Below are 19,271 nucleotides of genomic sequence, written 5' to 3'. Positions count from 1 at the left end.
ACTTGTCTTGTTACTAGTAACATAGCACTTAGTTACATAGCACTTGTTAGTTACTAGTTACATAGCACTTGTCTGTATGAATGTCTACCCCATTGCAGGAATAATAGCATCTATGTTTTTTTATTAACATTAACTTTTTGCTTATGTTTTTTGAGACAAGATCTCACATAGCCCAGGCTGACTTTTAACTGGCCACATAACTGTGGCTGGCCTTGATGTGTTTTCTAAAGCGAATGGTATATTTTATAGAGTGTGGTATGATGCGGTGGGTGAGGGTACCTCAGTGGGCCCATGCTAAGGTACCCTCACCCACCCCACTGATGTACCAGCCATATGATGGGTCTAGTATAGAATAAAGTTTATTTGGGAGTATGGGAAGGAGAATTGAGAAGGGAGTAGAGGCAGAGAAAGAGAGAGGAGAGAGAGAGAGAGAGAGAGAGAGAGAGAGAGAGAGAGAGAGAGAGAGAGAGAGAGAGGTAAAAAAGATACAGAGCGGGGATGAAGACAGAAAGAGAAGAGGCGGGCCAGGAACACGTGGAGGGGGGTGGGGGAGGGAGAAAGAGGTCAGAGAGAGAAAAGGGACAGAGAGTCAGAGAGCAAAGAGAGGCCAAACAGTCTCTTTTATAGCAAGCCAGGCCTACCTGGCTGTTGCTAGGTAACTGCTGGGCAAAGCCTAGAAGGATTGCTAAGGTTCTAACAGGCCTTGATCGCCTAATCTTCCTGCTTCTACTTCCCAAGAGCCTGGGAGTGCAAATGTGCCATCACAAGTGGCCAGCCAGCATTAACAGTGTTAGTAAGATAAAGAATACATTCGGATTAGCCTCGGCTTTTCCACTCAGGTGCAGACTTCCTTAACTAAGCAGTTAATCTTTTCCCATTCAGTTCACCAGCTAGATTCCCTATGTGAGCCACTAGGTAGGTACTTACTGGGCGCTCATTTGTAATCCCAGTGCTGGGGAGACAGAGACAGGCAGATTTGAGGGCTCGCTGGCCAGTTAGCATAGGTGACTTGGCAAGCTCCAGACCAGTGAGAGACCTTGTCTCAAAAAAAAAAAAAAAAAAAGTGGATAGAACTCAAGACATGGCACTGACAGTCATCCTCTGGTCTGCACTTCACATGCGTGCACAGCTGCTGATACAAACATGTGTGTTCATATACACACATTTAAAAACCAACAAAAGCGTGCCTGCCTCTGCAAGCTTCCTAAACTTGGGTCTGATACCTCTGCACCAGAACAGCTCTGCCCTTGAGTTTCTAAGACTTACTGAACACCTTTCTGAATGGTACAGCCTCTTTAACCCTTTAATGCTTTCATGTCCATTCTGATATATATATATATAATATTAATATATACACATATATGTGTGCATATAGACATATATATGTGTGAATGTACATATACATCATATATATGTGTGATCTAAGAGTTAGTATTGGCAATTAAGATTGGAATGAAATTCTGATGATTATCTATAGCCAACTTTTCAAGCAAAATTAACATTACTTGAGAAATCACATCCAAGAAAGCTGTGACTTTATTTTGTATTCAATAAATTGTGACACGAATGTGTCTATCCATTTCGGCTCATGACAGAAACAAAGTTGAAAGGCTTTTACTCTAATATGCTGACCCTGCAAATACGAGCCCTCTTCCCCCATCTCCTCAGTCGGCTGGGGCCAGGGAGGCCAGGGAGCCCAAGGGTGTGTGCCAGTGCAGCAGCACAGTTTTTTGGGCCAATGAGGACAGTGGCTGCATTGTTCTAGCCAGAGGAGCTAGGGGTGATCAGGAGTCTGAGGAGGGGAGGGGAGAGCCGGAGGAGGCAGGGGAAGGGCTGTGAACAGAAAACTGTGCTGCAGAGAGCTCTGCTTCCCCAGAGGGCCTCCTGGCTGCCTGTCCTGAGATGCTCTGGGCCAGTGCTTCTAAACTTTCCTAAAGCTGTGACCTTTTAATACAGTTCCCCATGTTGTGGTGACCACTAACCATAAAATTATTTTTGTTGCTCCTTCATAACTATAATTTTACCACCTTTATGAATCAAAATGTAAATATCTGATATGCGGGATGTCTGATATGCAACCCTTATGAAAGGGTCCATCAACCCTCCCACAAGGGATCATGACCCACAGGTTGGGTCTAGGCAGCCCTCCCCTACTAGCCCATGTCTCTTGGTACATAGAGATGCTTTGTGATGAAGAGCTTTGATTGGTCATTACAGAGGCTCTTAGCAGCCAGGACACTTAACATCTCCCATAAGCATCACAGCCAGTGAGGTCCCTTGGGCATAACAACATGCCACAGGCTAGGTGAATTAACCAACAGAAATTCATTCTTTCTGAATGCTGGAAGCTGGAGGTCTAAGATCAAGGTATTATCCTTTGATGCCACCTCATTGGCTTATAGGTAAGCCCCCATACTGTGGTGGAATCAAAACATTTCTGTGGCTGGATTCCAGAGAATGACCTGTGCACATGAGCTCAACCTTACCCTGAGCACATCGAGAAGAGAGAACCAGGACCAAAGATGGGCTGCTTAGGCCCAGACTGAAGATGAGTTTAACTACAGAGAACTGTCCGTGGTGGAAGTAGGGAGCTCCCTGACTTTGGAATTCCCCACAGAGAATGATCTAAAGGACTTGCATCCCTCATACCGGGGTGATACACCGAGGCAGAGGCTGGATGCTCCCTGCTGAGGGGCTGCTCAGGGGTTCCTGGCCTCACTGAGAGTTGAATGCATTCCCTTCGCCTAGGTGTCCACTGGTCCTGCACTGGGTACAACTCTGAGCTCCCCAAAATGCTTCGCAGGGATAGGGCAGCTAAGTCCCTAAAGTGGGTGCTTTGCATCCATCTCAGGACTTCCCCCACTGGCTCTCTATTCATCCCAGTTCTCAGAGGGGACTGTAACCACACATCAAGAAAGGTGCTGGAGCAAAGGACTGAAAGGCAGACAAGGCAGATGTGCTGTGGCGCCAGACCCCTGCTTCCTTGCCTTTGCAAGGCAGAGGCGGGAGGATCAGGAATTAAAAAGCTATCTGAGCTGCACAGAACAGAAGGAGCCAGGAGCTGAGGGAATGGCTTAGTAATAGAGTTCTTATATGTGTCAGGCCCTAGGTTCAATCTTCAGCATCCTACAAACACATACAAAAAAGTAGGCAGTGTGTTTCAGGACCAGTCTGGGATACCTAGCCGGTCCTCCCCTGCTCAGCCTCACTGGCTCCATTTCCCTCTGCATGTGGGACAGTGGACCTGGTTTGCAGCAACAGTTTCTCTTCACTTCTCTATATGTCCTGCCCGTGGTGGGGAGGGAATAGCCTCCCAGGCTCCCCTGCATCCCAGTTTGAGAAGAGAGACTGCAGGGTAATGAGATGGGGCTGGCCCAGATCCCAGTGAAGCGGCTTCCACATGGCTGAACAGAGCTCCAAGCTCCTGGTCACAAAGCAGGGCTTTGATGGTGGCCCCACAGGCCGGGCCTCTCTCCCCTCTCCCTCAGGGTGATTCGCTTGGTTCATTCTGGGCCTCCTGTGAGCCTGATTGAATGGGAAAAGGTGGGCCTGAGTAGTTCCTTGTGACACGCTAATCCCAGCTTGCTGACCTGACCACACCCCCAAAGGAAACAGCCTCCCGAACTCCAGAACAATTCAGGCACCCAGTAGCCCCAAGAAAGAGCTGTCAGGTAAGTCAGTAACAAGGCCTGGCTGGGCCAGTGAGCATAAGAAAGAGTGTGTGCCTGGGAGGGGGTGAGTGGTCAGGGATGGGTGGCGAACACCACATCTCAGACTGCTTGGACTGCCTGTGAAGCGGTATGCCATTCTGCAGGGTGAGCCAGACCGATCCACAGACGGACACAGCACATATAAATGTGGAGTACCTAATTCAATTAGAACTGCAGATGATCAAATACTGCGTTGGTAATTCATTGTACTTTATTTGCTAACTCTAAATGCCAGGGAACATTGACGTGGATCTAGGGGTAGCATGTTTTCATTACATACATGCCTACAGCTAATGGATAAAAACATTTTAAAAATAAGAGATAAGTGCTTCTCTGTGCTGGCTTTAATCTTGCATTTCTAAGATCTGGGACTTAGGCTGGTGCTATCTGCACATTTGGCTAGGGGTATCCACTAATTCCTCTCGAGTTCTTCATCGTCTTGCTTTGCTTTGTTTGCTTGAGACAAGGTTCCCTATGTAGCCCTGGCTGTCCTGGAACACATTATGTAGATCAGGCTGGCTTTGAAATCAGAGATCCCTTAAACGCCGGGATTAAAGATGTGCAGCACTATGTACGGCTTTTGCTTTTTGTTTTTTGAGATAGAATCTCATATAGCACAGGCTGGCTTGGTATGTAGCCAAGGATAACCTTAACTTGCTGATTCTTTTGCCTCTATCTTGCAAGTGCTGGGAATACAGGTGTGTGCCACAATAGTTAGCTCTTCCTTTTATGCACACACGTTTGGTTGTCTGTCTGCTATCCAAAGAGATGGTTCTTGTGGGTGGATTCCAGCCGCAAGAATTCCTTTGTCCTTTCAGGGGCTGTGGTAGAGAAGTGACAGGCCCTCAGATATTGTCTGAGGTCCTCAAGTTTCAGTGTACAAATTGGGGTAACTCTCAATGTTAAGCGAGGGAGAAAAGACTCTGTTGTAGAGCAGGATTCCACTCCTGTTATGTCACAGAGCCCTGTTGTCTTCATGGCAGTAACTTTTGGTAGATACTATTATCTTCAGTTGGCTCTCAGTCTCAGAAGGATTAAATACCTTACCTGTGGTCACACAGGTGGTAAAAGCCAGATTCAAATCCAGATCTCTCCAACCTACAAGGTTTTTGTCACCAGCTTCCCCAGGGACTTTGCACAGAGATGACTTAGCTTGAGGCAAAGAGAGTTAGTGTGTCGGGTAGGTATAGGTTCAAGCCCCAGCCTGAATACCAACTATGAGTAGGTGACCGAGCTGACCAGTGGAACCTGGTCACAGGCAGAAACTGAATGTAAAGATCCTCAAAGTCACTGGAGACATTTAGGCCTCTGAGGAGAAAATCTGAAAACATGGGTCATGATGGGTAACTGTTCTGGTAGCCCAGAAATCTGTGCTGGTGTACATTATCTAATTACATGTTAATCCTTCCATCCCAACAAGGGACCTTCAAGACTTGTGTGAAATCACACAACTTGCAAGTGTGAGAGACAGGATTGGAATCCAGGTCCCATACCCTGCTGCCCCAAGCTGCTTCTTGGTGCCTACAGAAGTCACAGCTTAGGTATGTATCCTTGGGTTCTGTGACCTTGGACCAATCACTTACACTCTTGTACCTGTTTTCCCCTTAGATAAAAGAGTGGAATTGCTGTGCTGTCTCTGAGATAATGAATTTAGAAGTCCTCAGTATATATATATATATGCTCACCATGGCTCCTAAGAAGGAATGCCCTGGGGATGGAGTCATGCACTAGCCTGAGAGGTTTCTGGGGAGCCCACTTGCACTGGGGAAGGAAGGCTACAGAAAGGAAGAGAGATTGCTTTACACTGCAGTCGCTGAGAATGGGGCCCAGTCCTGGTTTGTTCCTGACTAGCTGCAACTGAAGACTAGTGTATTGGTAGTGTGCTGCCTTCAAATGCAGGGGTCTCCAAGCGTAGCCCAGGAAACATATCCTTCAGAGTCAGGGAAGGAAGGAGGGCTCTAATTTTAGACCTCTAGTTAGAATCACAGGGACCAAGACCCATTTATATTTCTAGCCAATCAGCTAGCTGTTGGGAGGGACTTTAATGCCTGAGATCCACTACTCTGAGACAAACATAAAATGGTTTCTCTAATATCACTGTAGTCCTGACTTCCTTGGCTGCTGGGGACAGGCCACCTGGAGGGCCAGGGCAGAGCAAACAGGTTCTTTCTTTCCCTTCAGTGTCTTCAAGAGGCAGTATGTCAGAGGGGGTGAGTATCCTGGGCTCTTTGTCCCTCGTTCCCTTCATCCCTATACCTCAAGAATCGCCCTGGGGCCCTGACCCACCAAAGGGAGGAGGCTTAGCACAGATCTTGGCCAAAGGCACTATGCAAACCCATTTGCCAGTCGTTCTGGCTGATGGGGACAGAGCTGTCCCACCCTCTACTTGACTCCTTTTTGCCCAGGTGGGCACATTCCGAATAATCCCTGAAGAGGAGCAGGAGCTCCGGGCACAGCTGGAGCAGCTCACAACCAAGGATCATGGTCCTGTCTTTGGCCCATGCAACCAGCTGCCCCGCCACACTCTGCAGAAGGTGAGGTGCCAGAGTGGGAGGGAGAGGTAGTGGCTGGGACAACCTGGGAAACAACCAGCAAGGGTGGAATGGATGGGACAAAACCTTCTGTCTTTTAGAAAAGGTCCATCCCTACTCTCTAGGTTATCCTGGGTCTAAGAGACTAGCCTGTTCTAGAAACTATCCTGAAGTCAAAGCTATTGCAACAGCTGGATTAACCAGTACTCAGACCACCTGAGTCTAAGACTCCAGTCTGGAGCTTATGGGCCAGGGGCCATCCTAGACTCAGATATAAAGAATACTGCTTCAGAAGTGGCCAGAGTAAACAAGGGTACATTGTCCTCAATAGAAAAGCATCAGGCTTAAGTTCTAGGATCAGACATAAACCAGCTGTGTGATCTTGAGCAAACAGCTTTCCTTCCCTGGGTCTGGCCTCTTTCTGTGCCTATGGCTGTTAGATTAGCTCAGAGTGATCAGGGTGAGCTCTGCTGGAGTTGGCAGCTGTCTTAGGGTCACTGGGGTAAAGATGGGAAGTGGGTGAGTTCAGCGTTAGCCTCTCACCTCTGCACAGACTGCTATATCCATCGACAAGTGCGCTCGGGTCATCCACATCTGAATCCTCCCTTGCCCAAAGGAAGAGTTGACCCAGCCATCCTCATAGATCTGGCTCAGCCAAAAGAAGGGCTGTGAGGCTCTGGGGCTGAGGCAGGGGGCCCTCTGCTGGGTCAAGTTGAGGAGGCCACTGAGTGAAGGAAAAAGCCTAAGGAGGAGTCCCAGAAGTGCCTCCCTCTCCTTGGGGAAACTAGGGCAAGAACACATCACCTCTAGCCCCCTTAACCTGCTCCTCTGGGAGATGGGGATCAGAACACTAGCTGAACGTAGGGGCTTGTGCCCTTGATCCCAGCACTTGGGAAGCATAGGGTGGAGAATTACAATTTTAAGGTCAGCCTGGGTTACATATAGAGATCTTGTCTCAAAAGAAACAAAAACAGGTTTGGGGGTGTGGCTCAACTGGCAAAGTTGTCTAAAACACATGAGATTCTGTACTGCATCTCCAGCAGCACTTAGAACTGGGCATGGTAGGACATGCCGGTAATCCCAGCGCATGGGAGGTACAGGCAGGATCAGAGGTCCAGGGCCACCTTGGCTATACTTCAAAGTTGAGGTCAGCTGGGCTAGAGACCCTGTCTCAAAAAACAACAAAACAAAAACAAGGGCTTGGCGAGGTGGATCATTGACTACGATACCCTTGCCATCAAGCCCGACTGTATGAGTTTGATCCCAAGAACCTACATAGGAAAAAGAGAACCGACTCCCATGGGTGGTCCTCTGATTTCCACATGAGTATCGCAACACACACACACATACACACACACACACACACACACACACACACACAGAGAGAGAGAGAGAGAGAGAGAGAGAGAGAGAGAGAGAGAGAGAGAACAAATATATGCAGAATGCAACTAAAATCATAAAACAAGACAAACAAACAAAAAAAACCAAACCAACCAAATCCCCACAATGAGTCGTGGCAAGGATTAAAAACGTAATGTCAGAATGGAGAGACAGCTCAGTGGTTAACAGCATTTGTTGCTCTTCCAGAGGACCCAGGAAGCTCCCCACAGTGTGGGTCATAACTATTCACAACTCCAGTTCCAGTGAACTTGATGCCTTCTTCTGACCTTCACAGGCATCAAGCATGCATACGACGCACATGCATACATGCGGGCAAAACACTCACACGTACAATGAATAAATTCAATAAATTAAAAAAATACACAATATATTTAGGGGACTTAGCTGGCTGTTTGGTAAGAGCACAGTAGGCTTGTTAGAAACACTTGATTGTTGTCAATATCTTGCAAACAAATCCAGGCTGAGCAGTTTGACTCTCTCCAAATACAAATGTCTATGAGAGAGCAGCATGCCACGCCTTGACTGTTTAGAGCAGAACTTCGGAAATTGAGACCCCAGCTGCAGTGCTCTGGGCACTCCCAGCAGGCTAGCTTAGATTCGCGCCTTTTCACACATGCCCTGTTCCTCATCAGCACATATTGGTAACTTCTGCCCCACCTCACCCTGTTCTAGGCCAAAGATGAGCTGAATGAAAAGGAGGAGACCCGGGAGGAGGCAGTGAGGGAGCTGCAGGAGCTGGTACAGGCACAGGCAGCTTCTGGGGAGGAGTTGGCCCTAGCAGTGGCTGAGAGGGTGCAGGCAAGAGACAGTGCCTTCCTCCTGCGCTTCATCCGTGCCCGAAAGTTTGATGTGGGCCGTGCTTATGAGCTGCTTAAAGGTAAGGGCTGCACTGAAGGGCTGGTCCTGGCGAGGGGGCCGGGGAGAGGGGTGGAAGGGATGAGGAGGATGTCTACCCTCTCCACACTAAGAAACTTCCCTTATGCCATGAGGTAGTCACTGTCTCCAAATTCTTCATAAGCGTGTGTGTGTGTGTGTGTGTGTGTGTGTCTGTCTGTCTGTCTGTCTGTGTATGTGTGAACTGAGGAGAGCCCCCAAGACCACTTGGGCTATGTTAGCTTGTGGATGGATGGACGGATGGGCAAAATTGGTCAAGACCAGATTCGTAGAAAAATCTCTTCTCTGTCAGTCTTGGTATCCAGTGAGTAAAATTCAGAAACCACATTTAGACAAGAAAGGAAGGTGTCTCCTTTGTAGGCTCTCCCATTCCCCCTCAGAAGCGCCTTGGGCTCTGGAGTATTCCAGGTGAAGAAGCACGCTTCCTCCAGCACTTACCTGACACTAAATCCCAACCCCAGTGGAACCAAAAGAAGGTGCTTGCCTTGGGACTGAGGAGCAGGGACAAAAGTGTCATAGCCTGGCTGGATGAAGAAAAACATTTCCTGAAGAAATCAAGTCGTTGGTGTCTGTAGGGGGAAGGGTTGAGGCAGGTAGTCTGCAGCCTAACAGCTTTCCCTTTTAAGTTACCCCTCTTTCCCCAAGTGTCAACTGAGTGCCACCCTGGACCCACCACTGCCTTAGGTCAAGGAGATCAGGCGTCCCCTGCCATTGTAGACCTTAGATTCTATTGATGGACATAATAAACCTGATAAGTATGCTACATAGGTAGAGTGTGAGTGACAGGCAGTAAGGAGAAAAATGAGCCATTGGGTAGAAAGGACAGAAGGTTGAAGCTGGGAGTGGAGTCTCCAGAAAGGCTCCTACTGCAAAGGAATGTCTGAAAAATCAAACCCCGAGAAGATTAGGTGTTGGAATAATCAGACAGAGGGAACAACAAGACAGAGGTGAGGTGAGGTAAGACTGGGAATTCTAGAACAGCAGAGACACTATTGGCAGCTCCTTAGCAAGTGCTTCCTAAACTCCTCCTCTGGGCCCTAGATGTGAGATACAGATGGCCACATGAAGGCAGGGACCTGTTCAGGGCTAGTAAGAATGACATTTGTGGACCAGGTAGGCATGACTAGAATTAGGAAGGCCTTCTGAGTCCAGACTTTATGTCTACATGGCTCATGGTGTTCCCATTGTGAACCCTGTGTAACTGCCACAAGAGTTAGGGGAAACAGGCCAATCTTATTGTCTTAGTTAGTTTTACTGCTGTGAATAGACACCATGACCAAGGCAAGTCTTATAAAGGACAACATTTAATTGGAGTTGGCTTACAGGTTCAGAGGTTTAGTCCATTATTATCAAGGCAGGAACATGGCAGCATCCAGGCAGGCATGGTACAGGAGGAGCTGAGAATTCTACATCTTCATCTGAAGGCTGCTAGCAGAATATTGGCTTCCAGGCAGCTAGGATGAAGGTCTTAAAGCCCACACCCACAATGACACACCTACTCCAACAGGGCCACACCTTCTAATAGTGCCACTCCCTGGGCCAAACATGTACAAACAAACCATCACACTTCTCTTGTGGAAAGAAAACACAGGACGTAGAGTGTTGGATGTTCTGTTATACACAGGCAACAACCAGACCCTTGATTCTTGTCCTGTGGCACCTGAGAAGGTGGGTGAGTGAGGCTGGAATGGCTCCCGACAGACGGGGCTCCTCCACTCTCCCTCTTCCAGGCTATGTGAACTTCAGGCTCCAGTACCCCGAACTCTTCAATAGCCTATCCATGGAGGCTCTCCGCTGCACTATCGAGGCCGGTTACCCTGGTGTCCTTTCCAGTCGAGACAAGTATGGCCGAGTGGTTATGCTCTTCAACATTGAAAACTGGCACTGTGAAGAAGTCACTTTTGATGAGGTCAGATGGGTTCTCTCTCCTAACTATTGTTGGAATCCCGACGAGGACAGAGGCAAGGTCTCTGGAGGGAGGAAGGCAGGTAGTCAGAATCTTCCAAGCAGGGAGGGAATTCCTAGGATGCTCCAGGGCAGCTGGAAAGCCCAGCAGCTTTGCAAGTAGAGCCCACTGGCCTGGTTATCCTCAGCAATGCCAAGTGGAGGCAGTAGCTGTGGGCTGTGAGCTGAAGGAAACCTTGCCAAATACTGAAAGCTGAGAGGAGAATGGGGATTAGAGGATGATGGGCTGGAAGATTCTGGAAAGTCCAGGTCCTGTCCTACTTAACCATCTGCTTTCTGTATGCTTGTATGTTTAAGCACTCACGAGGACTGATTAAGGAGAAGAATTAAGGACCCTCCCTTCCTTCCTTCCTTCCTTCCTTCCTTCCTTCCTTCCTTCCTTCCTTCCTTCCTTCCTTTCCTTCTTTCTTATTTGTTTTGTTTTGAAACAGGGTCTCAGGTATCTCAGGCTCATCTTAAATTCACTATAAAGATAAGGATGGCCTTCAAATTTCTGATCCTCTTGCTGTGCAGGGGTTTCAGGCCTGGGCTACCATACGTCATTTTATGTAGTGCTGGGGATCAAACCCAGGATTACAGTCATGCTAGACAAGCACTCTAACAAGTGAGCTGCATCCCTGGCCTTCACCTGTGTGTCTAAGTATACTGTTACCTGTAAATAAACAAGACTGTTTTCTTCACCTTTTCTAGTCTTTAGGGCCCAGACTTTAAGAAGGAATTAGATTGCACCAGCCAGTACTTCGCTCTAGTTAAATGGTGATAGAAACAGCAGACACCCCACCTCATTCCTGGTCTAATTAGGGATGTTACTAAGCCTTCTCAGTAAACAAGATACTAGCCTTAGAATTAAACCCTTTTTCCAAAAGGACACTGTTTTGGAGAGACAGCTCAGCTGTGACAAGATCTTGCTGCTCTGGTGGAGGACCCGAGCCCTGTTCCCAGCGCCCATGTCAGGCAGCTCACACAGTCCCAGACTCCTGTCACGCCAACTCCAGAGGAGCCAACATCTTCCTCATAAATAAATGATAGCAAAAATAAAAATAAGCCAGCAGTGGAGATGCATGTCTTTAATCCCAGCTGTACAGAGAAACCTTTTCTCAAAAACAAAACAAAAACCAAACAAACAAAAAACCCCAATACATAAAAATATATAAATAAATAAAATCATTTTAGAAGATTTATATACATTTAGTTTTTAAAGACAGAGTATTAGCTGGGCGGTGGTGGCACATGCCTTTAATCCCAGCACTTGGGAGGCAGAGGCAGGCGGATTTCTGAGTTTGAGGCCAGCCTGGTCTACAGAGTGAGTTCCAGGACAACCAGGACTACACAGAGAAACCCTGTCTTGAAAAAAAAAAAAAGAAAGAAAGAAAAGAAAAAAAGAGTCTCTGTACATAGCTCTAGCTGGCCTAGAACTCTCTATGTAGTCCAGGCTGGCCTCAAACTCACAGAGATCTGCTTGCCTCTGCCTCCCAAATGCTGGGATTAAAGACATACACCACCATGACCTGCAAGGTTTATATTATTTTTAATTACATGTAATATGTGTATAAATGTGTGTTCATGAGAGCTGGTTCCTGCGGAGGCCAGAGGCATCAGATCCCCTGAAGCTGGAGTTACAGTTATAAGCCTGTTATAAGTTATAAGTTTTGTGTTGATCCCCCGTACAGAAATGAGAAGGGAAGAAGGAAGGAAGAGAGGGAAGACAGGAAGAAGGGAGGAAGGGAGGATCTAGGAAAGGTGGATCACGGAAGACAAGGTAATTAATGGTGGTCAGATCTGCAATTCCAGCAGAGCTGGTGTTAGGAGGAGCTCTTGCTCAAGGCTAACCTGGGTTAGACAGTTTTCAAGGCCAGTCCGAGCTACAAAATAAGACCCTCAAAAAAAAAAAAAACCAGAAAAACAAAACCAAGGGCTGGAGATGGAAGTTAGTGGTAAGTGCTTGCCTAACCTGCCAAGACTCCACTGCCGATTCCTGCACCGACAAACAAAACCAAAATCAGCAAGGGATCCTTCTGTGGCGTGAAACACCATGAAGAGTGAGTTCCCCGTATTGTTAGTGTTTGACATCCTTTCAGTGCTCCCAGTAGTCCATGGCTTAAAGCTTCCCACATTTCCCTCCTCTCTCACGGGATGCTGGATGCAAGGGCGCTGGGATAAACTCGTGAATGTGACATTGAGGGTTATTTTATTGGCATGTATTCAGTGAGGGGGAAGTCCTAGATGGATACCTCTGGCAAATCTCTGCAGTGAGGAATGTGCTAGCTGGCTCTCCACTCAGAACCCTGAGATTTAATCATCTTCATGGGCTGGATCTTAACCCTGCTTGCTGTGCTTTAGGCTCTCAGACGCTGGGGATCAACTTGAGGGCCTTCGGACCGAGCCACACCCGTAACCTCTGTGCTTCCAGATCTTACAGGCATATTGTTTCATTTTGGAGAAACTGCTGGAGAACGAGGAAACCCAAATCAATGGCTTCTGTATCGTTGAGAACTTTAAGGGCTTCACCATGCAGCAGGCAGCGGGGCTCCGCCCCTCCGATCTCAAGAAGATGGTGGACATGCTCCAAGTGAGTCCTTGGGACCTCTTACAGGTGGGGAGGCTTGGCCTAGTTTCCCAGTTTCATGATGCAGGAAGGGACCCGAGGGGTTGACAATCCAGCATCATCTAGAGCAGTGACAGTGTCATCTCAGCCACAAACACTTACCTGGCGATGGAGCCTGGTTTCATTGTCTAGCCCATATCTTCTGCTTCGTCTTACAAACCTGGAAACTGAGGAACACAGATTAAGTGACTTTGCAAGTTCACACACAGATAAAGTGGCAGAGTCATCCTGGAATCTCAGGTTGTCTGACCATGTATATTCTGCTGCCTCTTGTTGCTTGAGTGTTTATCCCGAGGAAGAAATCTCCCAGCCTCCTCTGATTCTTTTATATGCTGGTATCTCCCAGTCTCTTCTTCTATCTACCCTATGTGCATTGGGAAAGATGCATGCGTGCGTGTGTGCGTGCGTGCGTGCATGCGTGTGTGTGTGTGTGTGTGTGTGTGTGTGTGTGTGTGTGTGTGATGTTAAGTAGGAGCCTTTGGGACCATTGGGGCAATGGAGCCAGTGGTTATCTCTCTCTGTCACTGCAGGATTCATTCCCAGCCAGGTTCAAAGCTATCCACTTCATCCACCAGCCATGGTACTTCACCACCACCTACAATGTGGTCAAGCCCTTCTTGAAGAACAAGCTGCTACAGAGAGTGAGTGTGTGGCTGCCTCCCGATCCTTCCACAGACTGGTCCCAGTTTGAGTGAACAACCTCCCCTGCCCCTCCCCTCAGTAGTACATGGAGGCTGTAGAAAAAGATGTCACCAGACTAAAACAGCATGCTGTGCCTTTGTCTCCATCTTCTGCTCAGTTGCCCCGCTCACTTCCCTGCAGGTCTTTGTTCATGGAGATGACCTGGATGGCTTCTTTCAGGAGATTGATGAGAACATCCTGCCTGCTGACTTTGGGGGTACACTGCCCAAGTATGATGGCAAAGTTGTTGCTGACCTGCTCTTCGGTCCCCGGGTCGAAGTTGAGAACACAGCCTTATGAGGAGATGCCCTGTCATGTGATCTGTATTAGCATCCCAACCCTTCCTCAGCTTTCCTGAACCCAAGACTGGGAGCAGCAATGCCTGATGTGACTGGCTTCCCCCAACTTCCCTAGGTTTAGGAATGCTAGCCACACCTCATCCCAAACCTACCTAGAGGGCAGTGAGGCACGGGAATGCCTTTAAACAGGAGACTTGTGGGGCAGTTAAATTCCCAGCTGCCTCTGCAGTTACAGGGCAGTGACTTGGAGAGAAGTTGGATTTCAAAGACTAATTAGGCTTCTCCTTGATTTCCATTGTAATCACTTGATACTTAGGGTGAGGAAGGTCGAGTTAAAAACTTACTTGCAATTTAATAAAAAGAAGAAAAGAGAGGGGCTTGAAGCTCTAATGATCTTAGCAGCCGTAGGTAGATAAGGGGTTTCCCACCTAGGATTCCAAGGAGGGAGAAGCAGCCTTAGAACAGTTGCATTTGGGGCTGACCTGAGGATGAATGCCCTAGAAACTAAGAGCTCTGGACTGTGTCAGGGTGGAGGTCATGCCCCTTCCTCTGCATACATCTTAGGTGTGATCCTTGGGGCTGGGGTTCCCATTCACTAGATGCCATTTGCTTTGTTGGACGGTTTTACTTAAATGTACCTTTGACATCTTCCCCAAATACTCTTAGACCTTATTAGAGAAATAAAACCGTTCTTTGTCTTGTGTCATGCTCTTTCGTGATGAACTTATTTCTTATTTAGAGTTTCTATCCTGTGATAAAACATTGAGCAACTTGGGAGGAAGGTTTATTTCATTTTAACTCTTTGTAGCGTGTCATCCTGGTAAGTGAGGACAGAACTCAAGGCAGAAAGTGGAGAGGCATGGAGGAGTAAGTCATGCCTTACTCCTCAGGACGTGTTCAGCCTGCTTTCTTATAGCACCCAGGCCAAGTGTGGTCCCATCACAGAGAGCTGGGCCCTCCTTCATCAATCAAGCAAGTGGCCCTGTTGGTCAGTCTGGTGGGGTATTTTTCCAATTGAGGTTTCCTCTTCCAAAAGGACTCTAGTTTGTGTCAAGCTGACATAAAACAAGTGGGCACAGCTTATGTTCCTCAAATCTGCATGTTTTGACAAAGACAAATATTTTTTTTTTCTCCTATGGAGCTGGCTTCCACAGGAACACAGTGATTTTTGAGTGCTCAGTTTTTTTAAGTGAGACTTCCTGTCATAGCATGCTGGCTGGGCATGTTATCTCTTTGACTTTTTTTTTTTTTTAAGTGCCTATAGCCCAGGTTGGCCTTTTACCTGTAGTAATCATCTTGTCTCTTAGGTATGGAGATTATAAGATGTACCATTGCATGAATTCACTATTTTTTTTACATTTGTGTGTTGTGTGTATGGTGTGTGATGGTGTGCCTGTGGAGGTTAGAGGATAATTTGTAGGAATCAGTTCTCTTCTTCTACATGTGTGTCCTGGGGATTGAACTGAGATTGTCAGTCACATTCTGTGGCAAACGTCTTTACTTAGGTAACTCATTTCACCAAACCTGGACCAATTTCCTGCCTTGCTCTCCTCTCCTCTCCTCTCTTCTCCTCCTCCTCTCTTTTTCTTCTCCTTGCTCTCTCTCTCTCTCTCTCTCTCTCTCTCTCTCTCTCTCTCTCTCTGATTTTTGTTCTTTTTTTGAGACAGGATTTTTCTGTGTAGCCTTGGCTGTCATGAAACTCACTCTGTGACCAGGCTGGCCCTGAACTCACAGAGATTCGCTTGCTTCTGCCTCCTGAGTGCCAAGACTAAAGGTGTGCGCCATCACGGCCAGACTCTTACATTTTTCTACCCCAAGGTTTGCAGTTAGTATTCTTTACCAAAAAGCTTCCTTCTTTATGGCTCTCGCAGTCAACATGGTCTTTACACAAGACTTCTGAGCTGGAGGAAGAATCATAACAATTTACTGTTACTGTGGCCAGTGAGGTCTTTTCCCAAATTTCTTTTAATGCTGTTTAAAAGCTAAAGCTCTGTTTTCGAACTAAACCTTCTATGGAACTTTGGTATAGAATACTAACACTGAGAGATGTCTTCAGACCCTCTGGAGGAGCTAGAGGCATCTCAAGGATGATGTTGTATCCAGGGAATTCAGGCCAGGGGATGACAGCGAGGGACTAGCAGAGGGAGTGGTTTTGAGAAAACAAGTATTTATTTATTTATACTTACCCACCCATGCATATGTAGAGGCCAGAAGAATCCTCCTGTCTCTACTCCTCAGCTCTGGGATTACAGGAATATACCCCCCTCTCCCATCCTACTGCCTCTCTGGCTCGAGACAGGGTTTCTTTGTGTAGCCCTGGCCATCCTGGACCACACTTTATAGACCAGGTTGACCTTGAATGCAGAGATCCACTTGCCTCCAGAGTGCTGAGATTAAAGGCATGCCTCTCTTTGTCCAGCCACCCTGCTTTCTTACAGCATCCTGAACCACCAGCCAGGGGTAGCACCACCCACAGTGAGCTGGACTCTCCTTCATCATCCATCAAGAAAATGAGCCATAGCAGGCTTGTTTGTAGGCCAATCTGGTAGGGGCATTTTCTCAGTTGAGGTGCCCTCTTTTAAAAGGACTCTAGTTCATATCAAGTTGGCAAGAAACTAGCCAGTGCAGCTTACATTTCTCAAATCTGCCTGTTTTAACAAATACAAAATGCTTTTCATCCGTAAAACTGGCTGCCACAAGTATGTAGTGATTTTTGAGCATGTGTGAGTATTCCTGTTAAAGACTTTGCTTGCTGGGTATGGGATGTCCTCATAATGTACTGTCTTCTGGGTATGGGGCCACTTTACCTACTGAGCCATCTCTGTAGCTCTGAGAAATGAGTAATTTTTTTTCAGGCTATTCTTCTAATGTGTGGTGGCATGTACCTTTAATCCTGGAGTTCTGCAGTAAAGGCAGGTAGATCTTTGTAAGTTTACATGTATGGTTTACATAATAAGTTCAAGGCTACCTCGTAACACATACGAACACACACGCACATGCACATGCACACACGTGCGTCCACTTCTAATTGTTTTTCTAGCATTATATTACAAACCTGAGAGGATAGTGGGAATAGTGATTGGTAGTTTGGGCTGACCCCCATCTTTCTCCTGGATCCCTAATTTCTAGCCGCTCTCCACAGTGTAGCCCAGACGTCCTGATTTGTGGTAACTACATTTCATAAATAGGGATAGGGAAAACACTGCAGGCAGATTCTGACCAGGAAGCTTTCAGAGCGTCCTTGGCTCCTACTCAGACTCCAAGAGGATGCTGGAGAATATCTTCAGTCGCAAGGCAAGGCCTTAGCTCAGGGGCCGTCATAACAAGAGAACCCAATGCCTTGTTCAGGAGAGGCCATGGACTTGGGACCCATTGAGCCTGCTCCATGTGTTCACACTGCCCCCTGCTGGCCTCACTTTGGCACAATGGGGGGGACATGGACAGGAAAGGTGGAGGTGATATGCAATGGGGCTGCCCTGCCTGGGAAGGTGGTGTGCCTCATTAGGAGAAGGTGTAGGGACACCGTGAATGTTAAAGTCTGACTTGTTCAGCCCCATAAGATCTGAGCCTTCTTTTATCTGTGATTCAACCAGTGTCTTACCTTCCTGCACTAATGAGATAGAGGAAGGACAATAAAATATCTTGAAAATTACAGGAATGGGAACAAAGAGCCATGAGTTTTATGACAAACATTTGGTCCATATAACGACATCCTTCTGGAAACATCTGGCCTGAGGCAAGAACTCAGCCACAAAGTGGAGCAGGATATGAGCTGGCAAACTGCAGCTGTGTATTCCTGCCCTCCTTGTGTGAACCTTAAGAGAATGTGGACAGCAGACTCTGGAGGCCAATCAGCCAGGCATGGGTGGAAAGATACTTCTTGCTTCAGAGAGACTCTGAACTGAGTTGGCCGTTGCTGGGAGCTGAGAGTTCGTTCACTGGGTGACTCTGGTGTAGACTAGTGCTGCCTGGACCTTGAATCCATAAGAGTCTTTTTTTCTCTTATGTCAAGTCAGCCAGGAGAAGAGATGAAGACACACCAGAGGAATGCACTGGACCATCTCCACTCCTGTTTCTCAGGGTGGGGGAGCACAGCTCCAATGTTGAAGAAAATCAGTGTTAGATCTGGAAACTTGCAGGCTTCCCTGAAATGTGCAGAATCTCCATTTAAGGGGGTGCTCCCAGGAAGTAAGCATTGCCCTATTTGGGAGCCTGTCAGGATGACAGAATATGAAGCTCCACCCAGATTTACCTAATCAGAACTGAATTTTAAGCAAGACTTCCAGGGGACTGCACATTCAAGAACCCATCAAAGCTTCCAATAGTGCAGCTCATAAACTCCTCCCACTCAGATTCTCTGGGGAGTGGGAAGGTTTAAAGTTACTCTGTCATGGCCCCAGCCACATTCCAGATTTAAAAAAAACAAAACAAAAAAACAAAAAACAAAACAAAACACACTGGAACTCAGGGCTGGAAAGATGGGTTAGCGGTTAAGAATACTGACTGCTGTTCCAGAGGTCCTAAGTTCAATTCCCAGGAACCACTCACAGTCATCTGTAATGGGATCTGATGCTCTCTTCTGGTGTGTCTGAAGACAGCTACAGTGAAATAAATAAAAGAACAAAAAACCCCAAAAACACAACCAACCAAAACCAAAAAACAAACAAAACCAAACAACTCTCCTCCCAAAACAAAAAAACAACCTACAGAAACTAATGTGGTTAGTCCAGACTCATGGGGTTAGTCCAGACTAATCTCAAAGTTATATAGATGTAGGTGACCTTAAACTTCAGGACCTCTAGCCTCTATGTCCCAAGTGCTACAGATGTAGGTCATATATTGCTGGAGATTGAACCCAAGTGGAGCCTTGTATGAGCCGCATCCCCAGCCTTGCGTGTGTGTGGTCTGGTGTACCAGCTAGGCATCAACACGTCTCCAAGTTCCCTAGTGACTTGATGAACTGGCTTTGCAAGCCTTGTAAACTTGATATAGTCTAGGGGTCTTAATCCAGCTAGCTTTCTTTTCTAGTTAAAGAATTAAAGGGCAGGAGATTTCTCGAGTAAGACATGTAGCAGCAGAGAAATTTCAGACACAACAGGAACAGCTAGTTGAAGGAAGGTGTGAGAAAGCACCCACATATAGCACACACACACACACACACACACAGAGAGAGAGAGAGAGAGAG

The 19,271-nt window shown here is 47.2% G+C and overlaps 2 protein-coding genes across 3 annotated transcripts in view; one reads left to right on the top strand and one right to left on the bottom strand.

The window, feature by feature from the left end:
• Positions 1–3,332: 3,332 nt before the first annotated feature.
• Rlbp1 (retinaldehyde binding protein 1) lies at positions 3,333–14,792 on the top strand. 2 transcript variants are annotated; one of them, XM_028754771.1, is made up of 9 exons: positions 3,333–3,671; positions 5,131–5,251; positions 5,892–5,920; positions 6,116–6,244; positions 8,315–8,519; positions 10,267–10,445; positions 12,912–13,070; positions 13,637–13,747; positions 13,929–14,792. In XM_028754771.1, the coding sequence occupies exons 3-9, from the start codon at positions 5,909–5,911 to the stop codon at positions 14,085–14,087; spliced, it is 954 nt and encodes a 317-aa protein (XP_028610604.1). In that variant the 5' UTR covers positions 3,333–3,671; positions 5,131–5,251; positions 5,892–5,908; the 3' UTR covers positions 14,088–14,792. The 2 variants fall into 2 exon arrangements, with proteins under 2 accessions (XP_028610604.1, XP_028610603.1); XM_028754770.1 differs by having other exon boundaries at positions 5,814–5,920; positions 13,929–14,791.
• Abhd2 (abhydrolase domain containing 2) overlaps positions 10,058–19,271 on the bottom strand; it is a 101,780-nt gene continuing 92,566 nt past the window's right edge. The window contains exons 12-13 of the mRNA XM_028754768.1: positions 13,209–13,273; positions 10,058–10,506 (exon numbers count right to left, since the gene is read on the bottom strand). Of these exons, the coding sequence (XP_028610601.1) occupies positions 10,465–10,506; positions 13,209–13,273 (107 nt within the window). The 3' untranslated portion in view covers positions 10,058–10,464. The remainder of the gene's footprint in view (positions 10,507–13,208; positions 13,274–19,271) is intronic.

Source organism: Grammomys surdaster, unplaced genomic scaffold (genome assembly GCF_004785775.1).
Source record: "Grammomys surdaster isolate TR1022 unplaced genomic scaffold, NIH_TR_1.0 126036, whole genome shotgun sequence".
Taxonomy (NCBI): Eukaryota; Metazoa; Chordata; class Mammalia; order Rodentia; family Muridae; genus Grammomys; species Grammomys surdaster.
The sequence above is the reverse complement of the archived record's forward strand: the minus strand, read 5'-3'. Positions and strand labels throughout refer to the sequence as shown.